General features: G+C 39.3%; 1 protein-coding gene across 6 annotated transcripts in view; it reads left to right on the top strand.

The window, feature by feature from the left end:
• SUCLG2 (succinate-CoA ligase GDP-forming subunit beta) overlaps positions 1–24572 on the top strand; it is a 114053-nt gene that overhangs the window by 63519 nt on the left and 25962 nt on the right. For all 6 annotated transcript variants that reach the window (XM_069027433.1, XM_069027437.1, XM_069027434.1 and 3 more), the window contains 2 exons: positions 601–762; positions 2194–2336. In XM_069027433.1, the coding sequence (XP_068883534.1) occupies positions 601–762; positions 2194–2336 (305 nt within the window). The remainder of the gene's footprint in view (positions 1–600; positions 763–2193; positions 2337–24572) is intronic.

Here is a 24572-nt window from a genome sequence, read left to right as displayed (position 1 = left end):
CCATAGCAGATCGTTATTGATGAGAAGTTTTGTATTTGCTTTCTTAATTTTCTTTATTGAAAAGTAATCTTTTGGTAATTTTTAACATATGTTGGCTTCAGGTTTTTTGAGCTCTTTAATGAAATAATGTGTGTACAGTTAATAACATCAGAAATTCAAAATGTGGCTAAGTGGAGAGCATTTTGTGTTGCTCAGCTCTGAATGACTGCGTGTTACCACGCATGGCTTTGGGTTGGTGCTACCTGTTATGTTTGTTATGCTTTCCAAATATGGAAGGTAAACAGTGGCATCACTGCAGCCCACCTGTCCAAATCATAAAAACTGCCCTCATCATGTACAGGAACTTTGTTTGAAGCAAGCACAGAAGATCTTCCTGTGTGGTGTGGAGATCTTGCCGTGCCTTTTCTCAGTAGAGGATTTATGGAAAACCTGCCCTTTCCTGCTGGAATCAATGCTAGAACTTCAGCTGCTCCTGTGTTGGAGGCAGCATCACTCCCAAAGCACTCCTCCCCTTCACTGCTGGAGTAGCTGTAGTACTTCAGAAGCTCTGACTGACTGTAGACTCTAAATGCCTGGATGTTGTTTTATTTTCTTCTCCAGTTGTTTGCTTCGATGCCAAGATAAACTTTGATGACAACGCAGAATTTAGGCAAAAAGAAATATTTGCCATGGATGACAAGTCTGAAAATGAGCCCATAGAGAATGAAGCTGCCAAATATGACTTAAAATATATAGGACTGGATGGAAACATTGCTTGCTTTGGTAAGAACAAATACATCCAAAAGACATTTGAAGACAAATTTATATTTGTTCAGTCTATAGACTTTGTTTACATCTGACATTCAGGCCACCCTTGACAGTATTTCAGTCTGTTTTGCTGAGTATTTCTGCTGTTTTGTCTGTCCTTCCACAAGTTCTTGCAGGAATGGAACTAAAATTGTGTGGAAACTGTGCTGGTGGCCACAGCACACAGGCAGGGCAGGAATGGTGTCAGAGGGAAAGCAGGCTAAGGGGTTTCAATTTCTGAGTTTTTAACCTGATGTAATTGGTCTTTCCAGAAATTGAACCAAGAAAAGTCATCAAAATCTAATCAGTAATTTTAAAAAATGAGTGTGTTACTTAAAAGACACTTGAAAAGTATGTGTGTATAAATGTGACATTCCCAGTTACAACTGAATATTAAACTCCATTTCCCTTTAAGGAAAGCTGCTAAAGAATCTGCTTGGAAATGGCAGGTTTTTTATTTTCCTGAAGTTTCTGTAGAACAGAAATTACTCTGCTGTTTAGAAGAGATAAGTGAAAAAGTCAGCTATGCTCTAAATAATCTTCATTTTGTTCAAATTCTTTTAGCTAATACAGCATTTTATTATTAATTTAACTGAATTAGGCTTTTTTTTTGACTTGATGAGAAAATGCCCAGCATTTATATTGGCTCAGATGTGTACTCCAAACACAAATCTAGAAGATTCTGATAATGTGTTGCAATTGATTCAGTAAGTGAGAGTGAGACTTTAATCTTAATTTAAAAAAAAAAAAAAAACCAACCAAAAGACCCCAAAACCCAAACAATAATTGCCAATATTGTGCTATATTTTTAGTGCTCTGATTTCCTGGTGACATAGGAGTCGTTGTCCAGCAGGAGCAACAGGAACAGCTTAAAGAGGACACATAATTCTCATCTACTTTTGCCAGTTTAAAAGATGTTCCTACTCATGGAAATGCTTCTAGACTAGTGCAAATCTAAAATAAAAGGCAGTTTCAGGAGCATCTGAGGTCTGTCCCCAAAACTGAGTTATCTGTGATGCAGTAATACAAAGCATCCACTGCTATCAGACTGATGGGAGAGGAGCTTAAAGAGTCAATTTGTCCTTCACATCACTATTCCCAGAAGTTTTTATGTGTCTTTATTTTTAATAAAATCAGAAGTTTTTTAATTCCAGAATTACCATTCCCATGCTCGTGCATGCTTAAAGGAAGGTGCACATCTAAGCCCTAAAGAAACTTAAATGTCGGTATGTTTGCACCAGAATTTGAATTATTTGTTGCATTAGATATCCTTGAATAGCTACTGACCTATTTAGAAATAGCTGTGTAACATTTTGAGCCATGTTCTGGGGTTGTGCTGATACATTTTAAGCCTTTTCACAAATCATGTCTATGTGAAATACAAGCAATTGATGCTTACAATTACAGTCAATGGAGCTGGACTTGCAATGGCAACGTGTGATATAATATCCCTGAATGGTGGAAAGCCAGCCAACTTCTTGGATCTCGGTGGAGGCGTGAAAGAAGCACAAGTCTATCAAGCATTCAAGCTGCTGACTGCTGATCCAAAGGTAAAAATGTTGGGTTTGGACTGGGAGCTTCCCCATGCAGCAATAGAGCTGAGTAGGATCATGAATAGTGCACCGAAAAACCCAGATCACAGTGAGAACACTGAGGGTGAGTTACTAAAGGGGTGATCTGGGAGGAAAATTATTTCAATATGAACCACTGGACAGCCTTTTCAGTTCTTGATCTGCACTCAGGTTTGCTGGTGAGTTGTGAGTGGGAACTTTCTCAAGGCAGTTCAACACAGAAGTGAAGGTGTGCTAATGCTGGGCATTGCAGTGTTGAACTCGGAACACTTCGCTCCTAAAGTGGAATTTGTGAGATTTAGATGCTTAAAATATCATTCCTAATAGTGTAGTGCCACAGTAGACTGAGGAGAAAAATGGGAAAATTAAGCAAATAGCCAATTCTAAGGGCTGATTTGTACTCTTTTAAACTCAAGGTTTCTAATATATCTGACTCTGCACTGCAGGATAGTCTGTATTTAATTAACATTCCCAGGCTGGAATCACAGCCTGGAACATTCTGACACTTCCTTTTGCAGATGGAGCTGCAGTTGCTCTTTTCTTTTTTGAACAAGAGGAGAAGACATCAGTCTGTGTGTACTGAGTAGAAGTTATTTCTAGAGATGTGTGTTGAGGTCATTGGTCCCCTCTGCAGACAGAACTGGAGTATCTGCTGAGAGAATATTGATCAGGCGTGGGCTTTGGAGCAATGCCAGCTGCCCATCCTGCCAACGTGCAGTTACACTTTTGTGTGTAGCCAGGACTTCGTTGCTGTTGATATTTTTACTAATGGAAATCTGTCGGAGGGCTTTGATCATCTTTCCAATCTCCTGCACCAAAGCATTGCAGCTGATTTCAACATATTGCCTCTTTTTGTGGATCTGGCTTCATCTGCTTTATCTCACTTTTTCTGTGATTCCAGTCATTTTCCTCATGTTCATTGTGATGTGATGCTAGCTTCTAAATGCCACCTCCCTGTGACAATTACATTGCTGTAATTGTATGCTCTGTGCAGCAGTAAGTGACAAACTGTTGGGACTTTTCAAATAGAGGTGGATATTGTTTGCAGCAAAATTTCAAGGCAAAATTAGGGAGAAAATTTACAGTACAAAATATGCACAGTACAGCTTCATATTGGGAGTTCTTTGCAGCTGTAACTCTCCCTGCATATTTTTTAAGCACCTGGTACCTTGACGTCTCAAGTGTCTGTTGTTTTGGTTGTTTGAGTTGCTCTGCAGTGTGTGCTTCGTGTGATGATCTGGGTTTGCCTGAGATGTAATTTAGTTCTGAAACTTGTGTTAGTGGTAGAGAAGCAGGTGCAGTAAGTCTCAGATACACAACTTAGCTGGTGATTATCACTGTGCCAAGTAGTTTCTACTGTCTGCTGCAGCACAAACAGCAGGTATTAATTTTGGTGATGAAGCTTACTGAGTTTAAACAATTCTAAAACAAAGAGGCATTCTAGTAGCTCTCAGCTACAGAACATCTGTGTGCCCAATATTTGACTTGTAAATGTATCCTTCTATTATACATTCTGCTTAAATGTTAGTGCTTAATTCCAGCTGCATACACCAGGGCTAGTGAAGCTCTGCTACTGAGAGAAAGCAAAAGGGAGCATGGAAAGGACCTGGATTAGGCATTTATGCTGTAGCTGTGCCATTCCTGGCATTGACTGGCTGAAGATGCAGAAGGAAAAAAATTTCATATTTTATTTCATTCTTTTCAGAAAATATAGCAAACGTCTGTTATTTCCTCTCCTGATACCCCATGTCCATTAGCTCACTAATATACAGTGGGATAATTGAATGAATCCTCTCTTTTCTTGACTAATGGAGGGGCTTCAGTCCCAAGAGTCTTTGTGGCTAATGCAGCATTTACAGGTTGTATCTGGTCAGTCATTGCCTTGTGGCCTTTAACTTGATTCCCACCTTGTTCGAGAAGATAAAAGTTTATTCTTGGGAACTTGAGATTCAATTAATGCTTGCAAATGTCTAAATATCTAGAGACTAAGAAGTAAACAAAAAAAAATGTCTTCAGGGCTGTAATGTGGAGAAGCACTATCTTCTAGTTGTGCTGTCAGAGTTAAGGACATTGCAGGAGAAGAAATCTTCCAGAAGGAGATGTTCAACTGCACTTTGAAACAGGTCTAGGTCTCTTTCTCTCTCTTTAGTTGTCTTTAAAATGTCTATTGTATTAAAGCACAAAAAAAAAAACACAAACCCAAGAAACAAAAGAAACTAAACAAACCAAAAAACCACACAACACCCCCCCTCCCCCAACAAACAAAATAAACAAATCAATGTATGCCATGGTTTGATTTAGCGAAGCTGGGGATGTTGTTTTTGGGAAAAGTGAAGATCTGGGCTGGTTTAATCTGTCAGTTGTCAGTGTCTATAATTCCTGGGGAAAAAAAATGTGTGAGGGTTTTTGTTGCAAAAGGTTACCCACCGGGTTTTGGATGGAAATGCTGTCCCTGGAGCTAGTGACCCTTTTTATACTCTGCTCGTCTTGTTTGCTGTCTGCCATATCCAATACTTCCTAGGTTAGACAGGTCATTGCAATGGTTCTGAATTGCTTTCTATTCACTGTCTAAATTCCAATTGCTTTTTTTCTTTCTCTCTTTTTCTTCTCACTGCCTGTCCTGTTTCTATAAGTTTGTGCTGTGCATCTGCTCTGGCAGGAAATGTACAGTCTCCCTTCTTTTTAGATACTACCAGGAAAGGGAAAGATGGCTCAGTTCTGAGAGTTCAAGCTGCTGGGAGACACTGCAGGAGCTTCATTTATCCCCCTTTGTCGCATAGTGAAGTAAAGTGGTTGTTTCCTAAAGTATTTCTGAGGTTCTGGGTGGCGCCTGGCTCTCCCCTGCATGTGTGAATTCCTGCTTCAGGCATCTCCACGAAGTCCTCATCCCTGAGTACTCTCACATCCTTACCAAGCTCCACAGGTGCTTTTTTTTGTTCATGCTGAAGAACTGGTTACCATATGATGACTGTTTGTAGGATTCAAGGTTTTTTGGAAAGGCTAAAGCTGAAAAAATATCTGCTCCCTCATGGATCTCCATGGACTGCAGGGGAATCTTGGCTCTGGCATCCGGGGCAGTTCCTGCCCCTCCTCCTTCACTGACCCTGGTGTCTACAGGGCTGTTCCTCTCCTATTCTCACTCCTCTCTCCAGATGCTGTTTTGCAGTTTTTTGTGCCCTTCTTAACTCTGTTATCCCAGAGGTGTTGCTGCTGTCCCTGATGGGCTCAGGCTCTGTTTCAGAGCTCATGGCATTGGCTCCATCGAACATGGGGGGAGCTCCTGGCAGCTCCTCACAGAAGCCACCTCTCATCCCCCTGCTACCAGAATCTGGCCTCACAAACTCAGAAAAAAGCCAACTAAGCTGCAAGCAGGTTGGTTTTACTATCATCAGACTCTAGCCCTGATCTTGGCAGTGGACTCCTATTAGAAAGTATCACTGAAGCACAGGCAGTTGAAGGCCAACATGGTTTGTTGTTCTTTTTCTCCTTTTCCCACTAAAGTTCCTTTGAAAACCTTTTTTGAAGCCTGTCATTGATGATATGACTAAAGAGTCACCAAATTAATTGATGTCAACAACTGTTAGCTTGTTATTTAGGCAAAATACTATTGACAGAAAGACAAACGTTTCTCTGGAAAAAATATTCCCTATTGACATCTGTTAGCTCATATCCAGGGAATAATTAATATCAAACACACACAAGACTTTATTTTTTTTCTTAAGCAATTATCTGGTCCAAATTCAGATTATTGTCTTAATTATATGGACTAGACAATTTTATTCCTGTCACTTTGCTCTGCCTGTTTATGTTCAGATGTATCTCTGTGCCCACCACATAATTGGCACTGATGTGTCTCACTGTTGTGTGTCAAGCAGAGATTTTGGGGCTTTTGTTTTCTGAGAGATGTTTCAGACCAGAATTCTGAAAGAGGATACCATTAAACCATAACTTTGCAATTCCTTTCTTTTCCAATTGTGTTTGGTGTGAAAGTAATACAGTTTATACATCCTTATTATACAAGACATTTTTATCGCCAGTTTATCCTTTTGCCTTCAGGGATTTTTAGTATTAGCTTTCTTAACATTTGCAGTCTGTTCTGTGGCAACAGAAGGGATAACATACTAAGAGGAAAGATTTGGGATATTCTTTTCTTAGATTTCAAAAATAAAAATAAAGTTGCCATGTATAATGTATTTGGTCTTTATTTCGAATGAATTAATTTGGAATTGAGTGAGCTAGTTCAGTTCAGACCATTCAAAACATCTCCAAACATTCAGGCAGTTTGGAGTGTAGTAACTCTATTTGGGTGTGTCTGGACTGTTTGCTCTTACTCTGCAACTTTAAACAATGACCTGCTCCCAGTGTTAGGGGGGGGGAAAAAATATAAGAATTCCAAATGCTACATTTCTGTGATAGTGAATTTCATCAGCCCATAGCATAGGCTGGCTGTGGACAGTTTGTCTGCATTTAATTGTCAACAGTGGATTTCTCAGTGTTACAATAATGGAAACTGTTAAGACAGAAGGAACAAATAATCTTCCCTATCACACATGCAGCCTGTATCAGTGTGCATGTAATGTTGGAGAAAAAAAAGGGAAATGTAAATAAGATTCAGTTGTGAACATAAAATAGAGTGTTAGCACTGAATTTGTTTGAATTGTCAGATTTCATGTCATTTCAGATAATGCAGAGGAGCCCTGTTCTTGCAGACTCATTAGGAATCTTTTTGGCTTCTCATTCACATGTCACACACCCTTTACACACTTCATTACCCAGCTCTTCTTTACACAGCATGAAAATTCTTTATCCTTTGTGTGTTTCTCTGATTCACACAAGCGGGTGAAGCATCCTATGCTGGTTTGAGTACCCTTAAACACTGTAGCTGAAGAGCTACTCTAGTGCACAGTATCTGTGTGTACTGCACTGTTCCACAAATGTTAACTGCTAGTGCAGTGTTCACACTCTGCATGGCCCTTCACAGCTCCAGCTGGGTATCTCTACATGGTGACACTTGAATTTAGTGGACACTTTTGGAAGTGAAGGCTCTGACTGCTACTTTTACCCCTTTGTGTTAACTGTGGGTTATAATACTCATCTACCATCTACAAACATTGATCAAAAATTATATAGCTTGGTAAAGAGGTTAATGCTATGCTATGAAAAATACCAAAGTTACCACTGCTTATTGCACAGCCCTGTCCTCCTGGCAGTTTAGTACTCAGCACTGGTTTTGTAGAAGTGCAATATTAATTTTTTAAAAAGAAAATCAAAATCTATAAACCTGTTGTTTTTTGATAGCAATTTTGACATATCTGTAAGATGTTGTCTAATCAATCATTGAAAAATTCCACATAGTTTTTGGAAGCTGGATCTTGCTACATCATCCTAGTATTAACTCCTAATAGCACAGAGAGGGACCTTTCTGTCTTGGGGGGGAGCAAACAGGTAGGTAGAGACCAACATTTTCTCTGATTTCAAATATATAGATGATTCAAGTGTTGAAAGAGGAATCCAACACAGAAAGGTGAAGGAGCCTTCAGTTAACCTGGGCAATCTGCCTGGTGTTGCAGGTCAGTGTCTGCCTCAGGCAGGCAGGAAGCAGTAAGGGTTAAGAGCAGCAAAGAAACGTGGCTGCATAGGGTAGCTGTTCTGAAAATTGTCCAGCCAAAAATGGTACTTGAGTCCTACAGCAGTTTATTTTAGGAATTTATAGGCTATCCAGCACCACAAGTTTTAAAGACTAACTAAACAAGCAATTATCCAGGATGTTTCAGGGAGAGTTGATCCTGCCTTGGAGCCAGTGAATGCTCTCGACAATCCTTTCTGTGTTTCAGAGAACAGCTCTAAACATAAAGCTGTGATTAGTAATTTTGTAAGGGCAGTAATGTATTGACTTTGGATGTTTAAGATTATTCTCATAAATTGACAGTTTGTGGAGGTAGAAAATACCTATTAGAGTGCAGAAACATCTTGCAAAGCTGGGTAAAGTTCACAAAGGCATATTGGGTTTTTTGTCTCAGAAATTTGTATAAATACTTTGCCTTTAGCCAATGGAGCAGCTCATTGTTCTTTTAAAGATACTGCAGGTTTTGAGTTTATAGGAGTAATTTAGGAGTTTCCGCAGATTTGTATTAGCTCTGCATTGGTGAGAAAATACAGACTAATAGAACTTTAACAAGGATTTTTTTCTGATGTGCCTTTGCAGTTTTGCAGGATTAATATGAAATGACTATTCATCTTTTAAAACACTTAAAATAGTAAAAAGTCATTCTTTCATTTCACTGAGGCACTTTTAGAGACTGATAGCATATTGACAATATTTATGAAAATGGGAGGACAATTATGCATTTAAAATGCATAATTGAGTTGTCTTGATTTATAACCAAAAGTAAAATATTTTTCAAGAGCATGTGTAGTATTGAGTCCTAAGTAATTGATATGTAAATATACTTTAACATGATTCTGCCATTATTTATGGGCACTGACAAGTTGAATGCCTTTTGGCATTTTATAGTAGGCTATAATGAATCTTAAAAACTGGATATGGAAATAAAATTCCTAAGCAAGAGGAAAACTTGCAATGATTTTGTAATTGCTTCCTTTGTGGCAGAATAGAGAAAATACACAAATATTTTCATAGATGGTAAATGCTGGCAAATTTATGGAAGAACCACAACGCAAACCGAGCTATTAGGTTTGGATGGAATTGGAAATGTTTGTGTGCTAATTATCCTCTCTGTAGTGTTGTCCCTTCTAAAACAAGGAGAGACGAGCAGGCATTTCCATTTCCTTGGAACACAAAAGGCATTGCCTTCCTCAGACAGCTGCTCTCTGGTCAAGGCTTGTTGTGTTTTCCTGCTTGTTTGAAGGTGTGCTTGATCAGTGATCAAAGTGAGAAAGGATTTTGTTACTGGCTTCGGTTGTTAGTGCTTGGGATTGGAGAATGTGGACTTTTCTGAGGTCTCCACTGATGAGCTGGGATGGCTCAGCCTGTGGTGGGAAGTGTTTGAGAAGTACCCAGGAAAGGTTATGGGACAGTACCTGTCTCTTGTAATGTCATAGCCTGGTGTCACCATCTCACTCCAAACCAGGGCCTCAGATGGAATGTAATGGATCCAGGCAGTAAATCTCCATCCTGAACACCTTCCCAGCATCTCTGACTGCCAAAGGCCTGATGTCATGTCCAGAGTGTGCAATAGAATGTGCAGTTACATCTGCATGTCTTGGGATTGCTCAGTGAAAGGAAATGTCATGTAAAATACAGCAGAAAAGTGTTTAATCCTTTACTGGGGTTTCCAAATTGATTAAATTTTGAAAATTTATGTGACTCATTTCACAATTAGTGAGGATAAAAAGAGAAGATATTTTAGGAAACTCAATTTGGTAACTCATCTTGGTGAGATGAGTAATTTATTATGAATCTACTTTTAGATCATCTATCTAGCAGACATACAGGAGAATGAAAGACAAATAATCGGATAATACAGGTAGGAACTAGTATATTAAAAGAAAAGTTGTAGGTGTCCTTACTTAAACTCTCCTGTAGAGAAAATCGCATTTTAATTCTCGTTATTTTTAAGTGGGTGTTATGGCTGTCTAGGAAAGTGTTTGTTCTTTCAATCAAAATGAAGAAATTTAATCACCTTGCCTCCATCTGTTCCTGATGAACTGGCCCAGATGATGAAATGTGTATCTCGAGCAGGTGCTTTCAGCCATTTGTGCTAGGTTAGGCACACTCTTGTGACAGTGAAATAAATAACAGCTGGTTTTACTTATCATTTCAGGAGCACCGTGGATGGATGGAGCACAGGTAGATAGGACTTCATATTTTTCTTATTGATAAGACTCAATTTGGAGAAAAAATGGTAAACCATGCCAAAATTAACAAGCATTTTCCCATCATAAAATTATCTTTTAATGACAGAAGGGCCTGATATGACTAAGATTTTTAGAGTAAAGATACATCTATACTTTCTTTTTTTTAAAAAAAAGGGTATCATAGGGTGATGAAAAAGTTTTGGAAAAGACAAAAATTGTTTGAAATACAGCTTAATGAGAGAGGAAAAAAGCTGTTTCTCTTGAATCTCTGTTTTGCTTCAGGTAGGGCTGAATTATTTTACAACTTCTTATTCATGCTCAAATTCAACAAGAATTCAAACCTGTTTCAAGTTTTAATATTTTATAATCTATTATTCTGAGTGGGTGGATAAAGCTGAAATAAATGAGTCTTCTCTTTTGAAGCTTGTCATGTGCTTAAGTTGTTGGCAAATCAAGTCCACATCTACCACAAATGAGTAGCTCTTAGTCTTTTTGCTAGAGGTTTAGTTTCATCTTATAAAAAACTATCCTCTTATAGGAAGGTAAACATAGTCCTGCTCCTCAAAAGAGGTTGTATTTTTTGTACTGTCATGCTCAGCAGTCTCTAAAGTCAGGTGTTTCCTTTAGAGTGGTGTGAAAAGTGAACAGTTTATTTATTTTAGTGCTCCTACTTTTGATAGCAATGTGCAGAAAACAGAAGTTATTTCATTTCCATCTCCCAGTGGCCAATTCTTTCACGTTTGTAGCCTGGAGTGTGTGCAGGAATATTCCCAACAGATTCTGTGGGCATCTTCCCACAGTCCCTTCAGTTGCTCAGGGGTTCAGTGGATTTGAGTGGCTTCAATAGTTGTGTTAACAACTGTGAGTAGGGAATAGTGGAGTGTAGAGTCTGTGTAAAGTAGTGTGAGGGTGTAAAGGATGAGGTCTGCAGGAAGAACCACTTCAGTCAGAGCTGGGCAAAGCCTGAGGGCTGTCTCTGAGTATATTGGATTTTGTGGTTATCACAGGGTTACAATCACACACCAAACCTGGAGGAAAAGCACATTATGTGCTGTTTGTGTCAGGTGCAGTGAGCAGCTGTCAGTCACTTGATCTTTCAGTGACTTTGGCTTGAATTGAATGTATTGCCCTTAATCAACTTTTCGAACGTTTGTTAAGGTTCTACCTAATACCTCTGGGGAGAGAAATAGTTTTCCCATGGATGTTTTGTTCATTTGTTTTGTAAACTTTTCTCTCTATATTAAACACCTACATGTGTTTGTTTTTCTGTCCCAAACACCATAGCAGATTCTGGCTTAACTCTGGTGAACAGAAAGCAGGACATTTTTGCTGCCCTATTTTTCCACTCCTTTTGTGACAACTCAAAAGGATATTTCTTCTCTGTCCCCTTTGTTCAACAGAATTGAACTCTTGCTTGCTATGTGGGTACCTTTAAAAAGCACTGGAGGGGAAGGTAATCTTAAATATCTGTATTTAAGGAATGCATTCCCTCTCCATTATTAAAATGACAGTATGGATTCCTTTCTAAAATGTGGACAGAAAACCCACTGAATTGCAGGGGAGTCACCTGTGGTTGTGGATGCCCAAGGAAGGGACTGCATGTGGGAGAAGGCAGCAGATAGCCATGGGGCTTGAAGGTACAGACTGGGCTCCTGCTGCCTTTTGGCACAGGTTACATGGCTGGGATCCTATACAGCTTGTGCTTGTCAAGGGAAAGCAGGGTCCCAATTCCCAAGCATTTTCCTATATTTCTACTGTAAAGCAGAATGGAAATGCAAAGCTGTTTTTTTATTGTTGCAATGGTAGGACCTAAATGTTAACAGAAACTGTCACTTTACCTGAAGGATTTCATTTGGAAATCTGAGATCCTTTTAATGGAATCCGTCGATTTTCCTTGGGGTTGGTGGACAACCACACTTTTCAGGGGAAGAGAACTGACTCAAGGAAAAGAGCTAAAAACTTAGTTTTTCATAATATTTTTTATGGGAAAAGATTAAACCATTTTGAGCCAAATTACTTGGAAAATTCCAACTAAAAGGCAATTAGTGCCTGTATATGGAAAGACAGGTGGATAATGTCTGGCCAAATAGATTTCGCTGAAATTTCCAAAATTATTCAGGTGTTTTCAGAAAAAAAATACCAAACATTTTAATTTTTTTTTAAAGCAATTAGAGGAGTTGATTAAGAATAAGGTAGTAGCCTTACTTGTTGCAAATAGTCATATAATTTCTGTTCTGTAAATGTTCTGTTTGGCCAGGATGGAGCAGGTATTGTACTACTGCAGCTATTCCAAATGAATTTAAAAGATATTTGACTGCTTTTACAAAACCATTTTCACCTTGAATCTTCTGCTATGGCTGTCTTATTCTTTTTCATTTGCATACGTATTTTACTCATCAAATAAGTAGAGGAGAAAGATAACTTTCTTTTTAATTTTTACATGCAGTTTGCTACAGTGAAGGTGTATCTGTGAGTAAATCTGCAGGTCTATACCTGACTGCTGCTCTGGCAGAACTTGTGTGCACATTTCCACAGCCTGTTTTGTATGCAGTGCTGGCTGTTGCTGTACTTTTGAAACCATTTCTAATTATTTAAGGGTAAGCCTGAGTAACCAAAGAGCTGCAGAGCACCAGATGTTCATTCCCTGGGAATGTGGGGGAGAAGGAGCCTCTTGCTGCAAAAATACTGCTCAGGGCAGAGGAGTTGGAGCTGTTGTGGCTCCCACCATCCTCTGCCATCCTCCCCCCAACAACTCTGCAGTGCCTCAGTGCAGGAAACACAGCAAGCCTGCTATCAGTGCCATAAAATTGGATTTCTGGGTGGCTGACAGGTGAGCTGACCATGGAAGTCAGTATTCACTTTACCAGAAAAGGGAATTAAGTCTGCACCTTCAGACAGGGCCCTGCTGAGAAGGTTGTTCAGCAAAAGTGTGCATAAAGCTCTGTCCTGTGACACAGTGATGCCAACCCTGTGATTAAAGCAGAAACCTTTTTATAAGCTATGGATGGCACTTGTGAATGGTAGATTTGGAATTAATAGTGATAACATGGGAAAAGAGTAAAAACATCTCATTAAGAAAATAGATTACATACATGCTTATGGGGTGCGAGTTTTAATCTAGAGAAGATTAAAACTTGAAAATGCTGAGGATTTCTTTTTTCTAAACTAAATCTTGATTAAGTCAACTCCTAGAATACTGTTATGGGCCTGTAAGAGGCAAAAAAAGAAGAATCAATTATTGGGTAGAAATGAATGAATGTGCAGAGTCAATATTTGATAGTAGGTGGTGAAAGTTGAATGCCTGATGCCCAGCAAATCATTTGATTTAAAGGTTTGGGACTGCAATGCTTGACTTCTCATTGAAGAAATATAAAGGAGCAAATTACTATTTGCTGAAAAGTCACAGAAACCTTATCAGAATTGTTTAGTTCCTGCTGCTCCCTGGAGGTTTTCCTCTTCAACCATTGATTGAGTATGTGCTCTCTGAATTGTGAAGGATTTGCCTTTAATCAAAACTTCTGTGGGGCTCTGCACAGTTGTTCTGGGATTTTTGTGTGTATTACTTTGAGAGAGTCTCAAATACATTTTTGTTTTCACTTAGTCATACAAATTGTGGAAGTAATTGAACTGAAGAGATAAAAGCAATTAGAGCAAAGATGGTGTCTACATATCAGCAACATTTCTTTAACTCTCTTAATAATGCTGAACATCTGTTGAACTTCCATAAGAAAAGCAGATGGGTTCAGCCTTGCCCCTGACCAGTGGAACAGCTTCCACCTTACTGACTACTGCAGTGTGAGGCTTTTCATCAAAGAACTTCCTTCTGCCACTTGTAATATCAGTGGTCAGCTCTGTCATTCCCTTCTGTCAAGAATATTGGGAGTTTTGACTCAAATCCAAGGAAAAAAAAGGATTTCTTTGTGTGAATATGTTTTCATATTAAATGTCCTCAAAAAAAAAAAATTACATCTGGAGAGAGATTTTCTGCAGCTCACTCTTATTAGGGATAAAATCTGCTGCACTTTTCCACCCTTTGTTTGACACCTGATTTGGTATTTCATTTATTTTTCAGTCTTGCTGAGTTCGGTGTGTTTTACCACACAGCACTCCAGAGTGCTCATCATAAAAAGCTGGCCACCAAACTTCCATTATTCATAATTTACCATTCCAAACCAAAGGAGAAAATCTGGCACAAGTTTGCTTTCAGTAGAAACTGTGATTAGTATCCTGCTGGTATTGGTGCTGCAGTTCTGTACAGTGACAGAGCTTCCCTTTGCATGAAGTTGAACAATACCAACACAAGATTGTCCCAGCAAGCCAAGAAGAGCAACTCCACTATTGAATTCTCAGGTGCAGCATCTTGGCATGTAACTCAAACCCTGTGTAATTCTAGTGCCAACTTCTTGGTCAAAATCTCAGCCCTGGTGTTGAATTTAATTACACGGTGGATAAAGAGCATGAAGTACTTTCATGTTATTTAGGAAATTGTGGCCATGACTACTAAATAGCTTTTACTCTTCCCTGAACTTGGTACAGGGATAATTGTTTATCACTCACCAGGTCCCTCATCTTCTCACTTTTTGCAGTCAGAGGTGCTGTAAGGCCCCAGTCACAATACCACCCTCAGCAGAGGAAGATGATGTTTATCAGAAATCAGGGGAACTTGGAATCAAGCTAAAAGTGCTTCAAAGGTGGGGCTCTTTTCCCTCTCTTAAGAGAAGGCAAGGAAAACTTCAGTGAAAATGATTGTGCTGTCTCAGTTCCTTCTTTGTTTTTGATGTTCTTTCATCAGCTGATTTGCTCCAAAATAAAATGCTGCAAATGAATTATTGTAATATAAAAGTAAATACTGCTTTGGTCAGCTCTTCCTTCTCTAGAGGTGCATTTTATATGCTAATGCAATTTTTTGGTTACTTTGGGGAATTGTATTTGCAGAAAGTGGGGATTTGTTTTGGAAGTCAAATATTCCACTCCAGTTTCCCACTGGGGAGGAGGGGTTGGTTGGGTTTTTTTTTAAAGCATTTGTCAGGCCAGAACAGCTCTAGAGGCTTTAAGTAAAGTGCTGATTGCCCTGTCAATCAGGGTGCTGAGGAACTGGGAACTTCACAGATTGATGCTTGACAGAATAATTAGAAAACTGTCACTTGAAGTAACCACTCTGGTGTTCCCTAAAGAAATGTGCCAGTGCCAAATGTGTGCTGTCCAGATCTAGAGGTTAAATGTTCACTAAGACAAAACATAGCATGTCACCAGAGAAAATTACTTCCAACATGCTGTGGAAGCGATGCTCCTCAAGTCCCTAAACAGGGACTACACAGTTTATTGAGCTTACCTGCTTTGATCTTGCTCATGTATTCAAGAGCTTTTCAGCCCTGAACTAGGGGGTTTAACTTGGTAACCCACTGAGGCATTATCTAACATTTTAGATAGCAGAGGGTGTGAAAGGGTTTGAGGCGAAAGCACTTAAAGCTGTATCAATATTTTCCAGTCCTGGAAAGGTTTAAAGGCAATTCTCTAAGTATTTTTGAGTACTTTTCACTTAAAATAAATGGATGCAGGTATTACCACAAGTTTCTTTCTTAATCCCTAGCTCTTAAGGAAACTAGGAAGTATTTTCCTGATTTGGGTTAGTTTGGAGACTGCTCTGAGGAGCACAGGACAAGGGCTGTGACATTTGTGTGCTTTGGTTTTCACTCGTGTTAGTGCTGCATGGTCTGCATGGGGGCTGGCACATCAAGGCTCTAGGAATCAGTTGTGGAATCTCAAGCTGGAAGGATCCAAGTAAGGTCTCTCCCAGGAAGAGTTTGTATGGTAGAAAGCTGTTCTCCTGAATGAACAAAGTAGGTTTATCTTTTGCAACCACACTTGCACAGTCATTGAGTTGAGGTTTGCCTAATTTGCAGCTTGGAGTTTATTTTAAGGTAAGGGGCTTTTTCAGTATTAATATTTTACCTAAATTGCTTATGAATCCTCCAAGTAGTAAATACAAAAGATAATTCAAGATTTTAATTGAAAGCAGGTACTTTCCTATTGATTTGGAATTTTATAGGAAGATGTGCTTTATTTTGTCACTCCAATGCTTAAGATCACTTCGTACATGAGAGTGGATTCCTGATTGCTGTTATCTGTAGGGCTGAATCTTGAACTGTGCAGTTCTCCTGACGAGGAAAAACTGCTTCAGTAAGTTAGAATGAATGAGTTGTAGATGCTCAGGTTGCATTTCTCAACACTCCTGCTGGAGCTGCTGAGACTGTGTTTTCAATGGATCTGTCAATCAGAAGTGCAAGTGTCTTTTTCTTTGAACACTACAGATATGGAAGGTCAGTGCTTCTATGGATTTAGCTGAGAATAATTTTGAAATTTCTATTTTCAGAGTTGGAGATGAAATTTCAAAACTGCCACAGGAAGAGAAAAAGCTTTATTTCCATGAGCAGTCAAAGTCTGATTCTCTCCTCAGTGAGATATCTCTATTATTTATAAATCTCCTTCTACTGGAGTGTTAGTGCTGCTTTGCATTAATCTGCTAAAAGCGTACTGGATCCTTAATACCTGTTTAGTTCTCTTCTGTGCAGAGTGAATTGAACTGATTCTTTTCCTAGGTGATGCACCTATGCAGTTCTGCACATGTACAGAGCCTGAAGCAGTGTTCACTGTGTGCACACTGAAGCCAAGTGTCCATGGCCAGGTTGGACGGGGCTTGGAGCAACCTGGGATAGTGGAAGGTGTCCCTGCCCATAGCAGGGGGTGGAATGAGATGAGTTTTAAAGTTCCTTCCAGCCCATTCTATGATTAATTCCAACACAACAGGGTTCCTATGGTCACAACAGCTCTGTAGCAGCACTTCTTGGAAAATCATTCTAGGAAGACAGGAGGACCTGTGTCAGCTTTCAAGAAAAACTGGAGTGATTGCATTCAGCTTAGAAAAACCATCAGGAATAGGTGAGATGGGGATGATCTGTTTCTTGAGACTTAGGATCAAGGCAAAGAACTTGTTGAAGGCAGGATTCCTCTCTCGCATAAGGTGGGATGTGAAGACAGAATCCTTCCCTTGGAACTGTGTCTGAAAGGTCCAAATTCTGCTGGAGCTGGAAATTTTTGAGTTACTGTTCTTTCTCAGCTGCTGGCTGCCTGCAGAGTGAAGGGAGCATGTTTCTCCATATGTTGGGTGCAATGCAGTGAAGAACTGATTGTCCACTGGGTCAGGGCAATTAGTGCAGCCACAGATAGAATACACATTTCAGTACAGTTTATGTCATTTTTTTACCCAAACCACCCTTCAGATTTCAAAATGGTACATAAACTAACTTTTCACTGACACAACTTTTCACCTGCTGCATCAGTGACAAAATTACAGAAACTGATTTCCTCCAAAGACCAACATCAAAAAACCTAAATCAAATAAATGACATGAAATAGAATGTGATGGTGCAGACGCTCTATCTTTATGATTATTGTCACTCATGGGGGGAAAATCCACAAAGGACATTCCTATCTCTGGCACCCATTAGAGATGTTGTCACTTCAAGCTCACAGCAATGAAACCTTTAGAGGCTCCCACACCATCTTCTATTAATTTTTATTCCCTTTTTTTTCCCTATCACACATACCAGTTTTCCATGCATGCTTCATACACATTTTTATCATAACAGTTTCAAGCAAACTTCTCTTATCTTGCTACTGTTCTCCAGTCCAGAGTTTTTAAAGCTCTGGTGTACCTTTCCTATCCTGAGCTACAGTAAAAGTGTTCTCTCTTTTTTCCTTGTTAATATTTTTTTAAAGGATTTGGTGAATTTTGATTGCATTTTGTAAATATGTGAAAAGGGAAAACTTTTATTTACTGTCCTTTGAAATCATTCTTGTGTAGATTTTGATAAATTGGACCTGGCATAAATGCCTTCATTTTGTTCTTCTGTCAAACTTCCATGTCTGAATAAATCAAAGAAAACATCAAAAATAATGGAGGCAGGGGGTGAAAGGGTTATAGGGAAGTGGTAAGAAATTATACTCCCTGGGAGGAGGGACATGCTGAGCATTTTGAAGTGTATAAAAGGTGTAAACATGAAGGAGGGAGTATAATTATTTAATCTTAGTAAAACTGGAACTAAACATTTTTAAAAACAAAGAGAATTGAATATCATAAAAAAAAAATCATCCTATCAGCAAGAGCTATAGTGTGAGACTTTGATCCTGAAATTAGCTCAGTGTGTGCCCTTCCTGATGAGGCAAGAAGTCTGCTGAGTAGGTTCTTCCCCTACTCAGTCTGCATTTCTGTTTGCAGAGTCCTGCCAAAAATCACTTCATATTTGAAATAAAGTGCAAGCCATCTATCTGGAAAACTTTAAAAGTAAGTAGGCTGGAAAAGGAAAGATATTTCATGGTCTGTAAAGTGAGAACTGGAACTCCTTGCAGGTATTTTTTGGGGTTGAATTAGTGATCTAGTTGCATGCACAGAAGATGGCAGGTGTTAAATGCTGTTTCCGTAGGCTGTGGTATAATTCCAGATTTGCATCTGGAAACAGGATCTGGCTTCAAATGTGTTCTCTCAGTATGCTCAAACTTTTGTTGCAGTTACTTAATGTATGGTTCCTCCTCTTCTTCTGAGTTTTCATCCTTTCCCATGTGGGAATCTGTATTCCTTACATCTTTCCATTCCTTCTTTATGGATTGCCCTTTCAGCCCCTGTGCCCCGGTTTGCAGTGGCATTTGTGAACACAGAGCCAAATCCACCTCCCTGGTAGGAAGTGGCAACCAAGTACATCTCTGTTCAACACCTTGCTGGTATAGGAAGCAGAGACTCTGAAAAGATTATTAAGGAAATGGGAATGGTGTCATTTAGTGCCAGTGTCAGGGGTTTGATCCGTTCACTTAAGTGCCGGACTCGATGATTTGTGTGGGTCCCTTACAATTCACAATATTCTGTGAAGATGTGTCTGGGTAAGGTTTTGTCAGGTTTGGGTTGTGGGTTTTATGTTGCCTTAAGAGATTGTTAAAACTCCCCAACGGTTCTTGAAATTTATTCAGTTCTTGGGGGAAAAGTCAGTGTCAAAGTGTCAAAGGCTGAAGGGTCCCAAGACTGGGATCCCAAAGTAGCTTCGAGGAGATGACAGATCTTAGTCTCTGGGACAGAACCATGATACAGACGTGCCTACGCTGTTTTCCTTTGATTTGTGTTGGATATTACCTTTTTTAGAGTTAATATTTTTGAGTTAATCTCTTTGTTTGTAACTCTTATAGCAGAAAGGAAGTGATATATTTCTGTCTGTGCCTATTAATTTTCTATCTTTATTTCCTGGTCAACATGCACCACATTTCTGCCTTATCTTAAAAGCAAGGCTTTGCTGGTGCTGGAGTAAATGTTCTAATTGAATCCCTCCATTTGGCACTCTAATAGCTTGTCAATTTGCTCACGTTTGACAGCCAGCCCTGCTGCCTTCACAACTAATGCTTGTTGAGTGCCAATATAAATGAGCATGATAATAGTCTGATATTACGTCTAGTCTTTTTCTAAATTTATTGTCAACATTTTTCTGGATCTGTTGTGGTGTTTTCCTCAAGGAAAATGATTGAGGAATAATGAAATCTTGCTGTGTTTGTCATATCTGTGGACACTGAACCCTACAAACAATTTTTCATTTTCTTTCGAACATCAGAGTTGTGAACACTTTGTAAAACATACCCTATTAGCTAGAGCATTACAATAAGGAAAGAGTGTAAAAATTGATGTCCATTTAAAAGAATAAGAGAAAGGGAAAGAAAAGGGTGAAGAAAGGCTACCCTTTAGATGATTGATGGGCTGCCTAGATCAAATATGTCTAAATTAGATGCATTTGTATAATTGACCTTCTGAATGGATATAGATTAAATGTGATTGATGATGTCACTATTTAAAGACTCCATTTTTTTGCCATTTTTGATGGCTTATTCTGTTGGAACAATAAAGCAAATTATTGTCATGACTCAAAAGACTAATAAATGGTGTGGAGGAAAGGTGAGGAGTTGTGATGGTTGTGGGGGTGGTGAGGCCCTGGCACAGTTTCCCAGAGAAGCTGTGGCTGCCCCATGCCTGAAAGTGTCCAAGGCCAGGTTGGACAGGTCTTGGAGCAACCTGGGATAGTGGAAGGTGTCCGTGCCCATGGGGACACTGGGTGAGCTTTCAAGTCCCTCCAACCCAAGCCATTCTGTGATTCAATGATTTTTACATGCTGTTCCACTTTGGTGTACAAAATTGTGTACAGGAGAATGTTGAGTTTAACGGGCTCTTGGAAGAGATTTGTTGTAATTGTTTATGTTGAAGTATGGAATAGAAACCTGAGCTGAAATCAAGGTCTCTCCGTCCTCATCCTGCAGTTGAACTCTTCCTTTCCTTAAGCAGTTTAACCTAAACAGGTAAAGAATGAAAGGAAGGAGTTCTCTGGAGGTGGGAATACTCTCCCAAGTTACCCAACAGCAGCCAGAGGCAGAGCTGTGTTAGAAACCAGGTTGTGTGACCTGAGCTGTGCAATGCCACATCCTCAGCTGTGGTCTCCTGCCGGGCTGAGCTGAGGGAGAGCACGTATTTATAGAGGTGTCAAAGTCATGCTGGCTGAAGAAGGTTTGCTATCTGTATTTTGACAGGAAAGGAGGTGTTATTTATTAATGCCCAAAACAAATAAATGCAAATAAACACAAATAAATGATATTCTTTGGTAAAGTTGAGGAGAATGCCTGTAAAACAAAGTCACTTTCATCTCATCTATCTGCTTTGTTGAAATAGAGGTCTATGAAGAGAAAAAGGTTACTTTCTGAGATTTAATGCCCTGAAAATTTACAGGCTTGATGCTTAAGCAGTAATAAGTGAAGCATTAAGGCATTTCTTGTGGATTAATGACTGGCTGGGAGGAGTTGATGGTTTGAAGAATAGCTGAGGACCATTAACCTCCACTGGTCATTAATCTTCAAAGGCTGCCTTGAATACTGAGGTCATTATTGCTATGGAAAATAAATATTTGAGGAGGGGGAGAGACGAAGGATTACACAGACTTCTAAAATATATGGTTTGAATGGTTTAGTAGCTACCTTGTCTATCATATGTCATTGTAGGTGGACAGTCACTAATATTATTAGTTTACAGGATTAATAACAGTTTTGAATTTTCACTGCTCAGGTTGCTTTTATTTTATTCAATAATTCAGCTGTAAAATTCATAGCATCAGGATAAATACAGTTGTAGAAATGTGACTGTAGGGTGCATACAGCTGCCTGGTCAGAGAACTGGCCATGGTGCTTCTAACATTGTTTTCACGTTTAAAGGAGATGTTGTGGCTTCCATTAAACACCCTTTGCTCTGCAGCCCCTTCACCTGTTCAGGCACATGGTAGGTACATGCCTGTGTCTTATTTCCCTGCCAAAGGACGTACCTTTCCTTGATTTAAGTGCTCAGCAGTGTTATTCTGAGCAGTTCTTCACAGAATAATATGATGTAGCATTTCATTTGCTGCAAGTCAGCTTTGCTGTGTGGATGAAAAGGGCTCAAAGTGGCCAGTGTGCCTCAAATACAAATGAAAATCAAGCTGGCTGTCCTGCTGCTGTTCACAATTCCTGGCCTTCAGTTGCAGGACAGAGAACAGTGACACCTGGAAGAGAGGATGCACATTTCCAGTCTCACCTGGAATGGTTCTTTCCAGCAACCTCCCAAATGCACTGCTTTTATGTGCTCTTTGTCCCAAATTCAGCACATGAGAAGTGTTTATGCTATTAAAGGGGAAATGTCAGATGAAAATCAGCTCAACTTTATCTTTGTCAGGGTTACAAAACTGAGCAAATTCATAAGCAAAACATTTGGGACAGGGGGGTTCTTCCCCTCTTTGCTCCATTCAGCACAGCTTTCCATATATGCCGAGTTTATTTTCCAGGTTGAACTCCTCTGCTCTCATCTCGTGTCCTGCCATCACAATCAGCAGTCAAGGGAGCAGTTGATGGATATTTTGATGATCAGCTACCTTGTTACTCTAGAGTTAAAACAAATTTGTGTCAGTAATATGCCGAAAACATTGAGGTACATGGAGGTTATACAATCCCAAATCTGTATGTGCTCCTTGAGACAGATTTGAAGGTTAGGAAAGACCTTTAAGATCATTTAGTCTGACTTCCCACAAACATTTGACCAAAAATGCCTGCCTTGAGCTCAGAGTTCTGTGCTTGAATTAGTATATGTCTTTTTTAAAAGAAATTCTCCATCTTCATCATTAGTTTAGGCAGATACCACATATATTCCTGGAAGCTTTTCCATAGTTAACATACTGTACTATGTTGATACCTTCTGAGGAATTAGCTGTCTCCTGTCAAAAGTTATTCTGTGGTGTTCCACTCAGTAGTGTAATGGAATGAATTTCTTACGTGAGGTTTTTCATATTCTGAGTAACTCCTCTGACTCCATTTTCTTGCCAAAAATCTGAGAATGTGAGACTTAATTGAATTCTAAGAGGAGCAAAGACTGAGACAACCATTGCTTTGTAGTCCTCATATTTTGCACAGGAAGGAGTATACAGAAAGCAGAAACTTCGTGTAGATAACAACAGCAAAATTAAGTTAAAGACTTCCTTAACAGCTGTGCATAATATCAAATTTGAAAGTGTGACAAAAATGCTAAAAGTCCTTTTTCTGGTTCAGTTTGTAAAATCTGCCTTTTCCTACTAAAACATTTTAAATGGGAGACTTTACCTTAAGTGAAAGATGAATTAATCAATTTAAGCCTAAGGCAAGACAAGGTATGTGTCAAGTTACGAGTTTTTGGTGAAGAGCTGTCTGCTGCTGAGGTTGATGTGTGCAAGTTGCATAGCAAGCTATACAATGGAATTGAAAACTTAGGTATAAATACGTGTCTGGTGTTGAAAAGTGAATGAAACAGACCTGCACTGACACTTAGTGCTCCCAGGAAAGACTTTTTCTTGTGGGAATGAAAAATTAATGAGAAACAGGCGACAACTGCAGCATCACGTTATACTGAAAACTGCTACCCGTAGTTTTTTCATAATTGGGAAACCAAAATAGTTATCCAGAAATCAATACAATGGGTTTTGTTTCTTTGAGGATTTGTACACATTTAAGTCTTTACTACTTGCAGCTTTGTGCAGTGTTGAATGGTGTCCATGCATTTTTTTTTTTACTATTTTTTCGAATGGACCAAGATGTTTTTAGAAGAATGCTTACAAATGCTGGCCATACATGGGAAGGCCTGAAAATAACCAGTAAGTGAAGTGAAAACCCAAACATGCTGGTGACATCCACATTCAGCAATATACAAGCTGAACTGTTGCATTATTCTGTGCTTTAAAACAGTTTGTCCTGCCTACACTGCAACTGATGACTGTAGCTAAATGTAGATCCTGACTGAGGAATTGTATGGCTTGTGATTTAACAATAAGTAAATTCTTATTTGTTTGGCTGTAAAATTTTTGAAAGAGTTCCAGTTCCTTCCTCATGTGAAGCATTATTGACTGTGAGCATTCACAGCTCTGCCATTAGATGGGTTTGTGGAGTTTGTCAAATAATAAATGTGGGGCATAAAGTAGGGTTGGAATTCCTCAGTGGTGGGTGGGGCAGAAGGGTTTGGACAGACACAAGAAGGACTTGCTGGGTTTTGATTTCAAAGCCTGAAGAGTGGACAATTATTTCAGAAGTAGCTTTGTAACTTGTGTGTGAGTTTTATACCAGAGGGAGAGCAGCAAGCTCTCAGAGTAGAACCACTTTGGCATTTTCTGCCAGTTCCACTGTTCTCCAGAAGTCATTTTCACAGCTGCAGCCATAAGAGAAAATCAAGGATATTGGATTTGCTGAAGTCCTGGTAATCAAAGCCTAGCAGGTAATAATAGAGGCTGGCTATGATGGTGATTAACTGAACCATAGCTATTTTGCAGGAAGGGAGATTTTGTGGAAACTGGAAGTCCAGGCCAGAAAATAACTGAGGTCGTGACATTGAATGAGGGCTCTTTGTAAGTAAGTGCAAAAAACAATGGCCAGTTTGAGGTGTGTTTAGACCAAGAATCCAGACATCCTGGTGACAGTCAACTGTCATGTCCTTGGTCTTGCCTTGGCAATTTGCATTAAAGGATGATGTTGACTAAGCCTCCTTTGAAACACCAATACTGTGAGTTTGCTGTACTCCAAGTGCCTGTCCTTGAAGGAAAAGAATACAGAATCAATAAACACAGGACATGAGCAAAAATATTGCCAGTTTGGATCAGAATTGTCATATCTATTAGTTATTATATCTCTGATGGTAACCTTTAGCAGATGGCTAATTAAAAGAGAAGGGTTAAAGAAACCCTGTAAGAGGCAATTATGAACCAAAAATAAAATATCTTATTCAGATTTCCTGATTTTTTTTTTTTTTTTTTCATTTACTAAAGTGTTGTATTG

Source organism: Aphelocoma coerulescens, chromosome 12, assembly GCF_041296385.1.
Source record: "Aphelocoma coerulescens isolate FSJ_1873_10779 chromosome 12, UR_Acoe_1.0, whole genome shotgun sequence".
Lineage (NCBI taxonomy): Eukaryota > Metazoa > Chordata > Aves > Passeriformes > Corvidae > Aphelocoma > Aphelocoma coerulescens.
The sequence above is the reverse complement of the archived record's forward strand: the minus strand, read 5'-3'. Positions and strand labels throughout refer to the sequence as shown.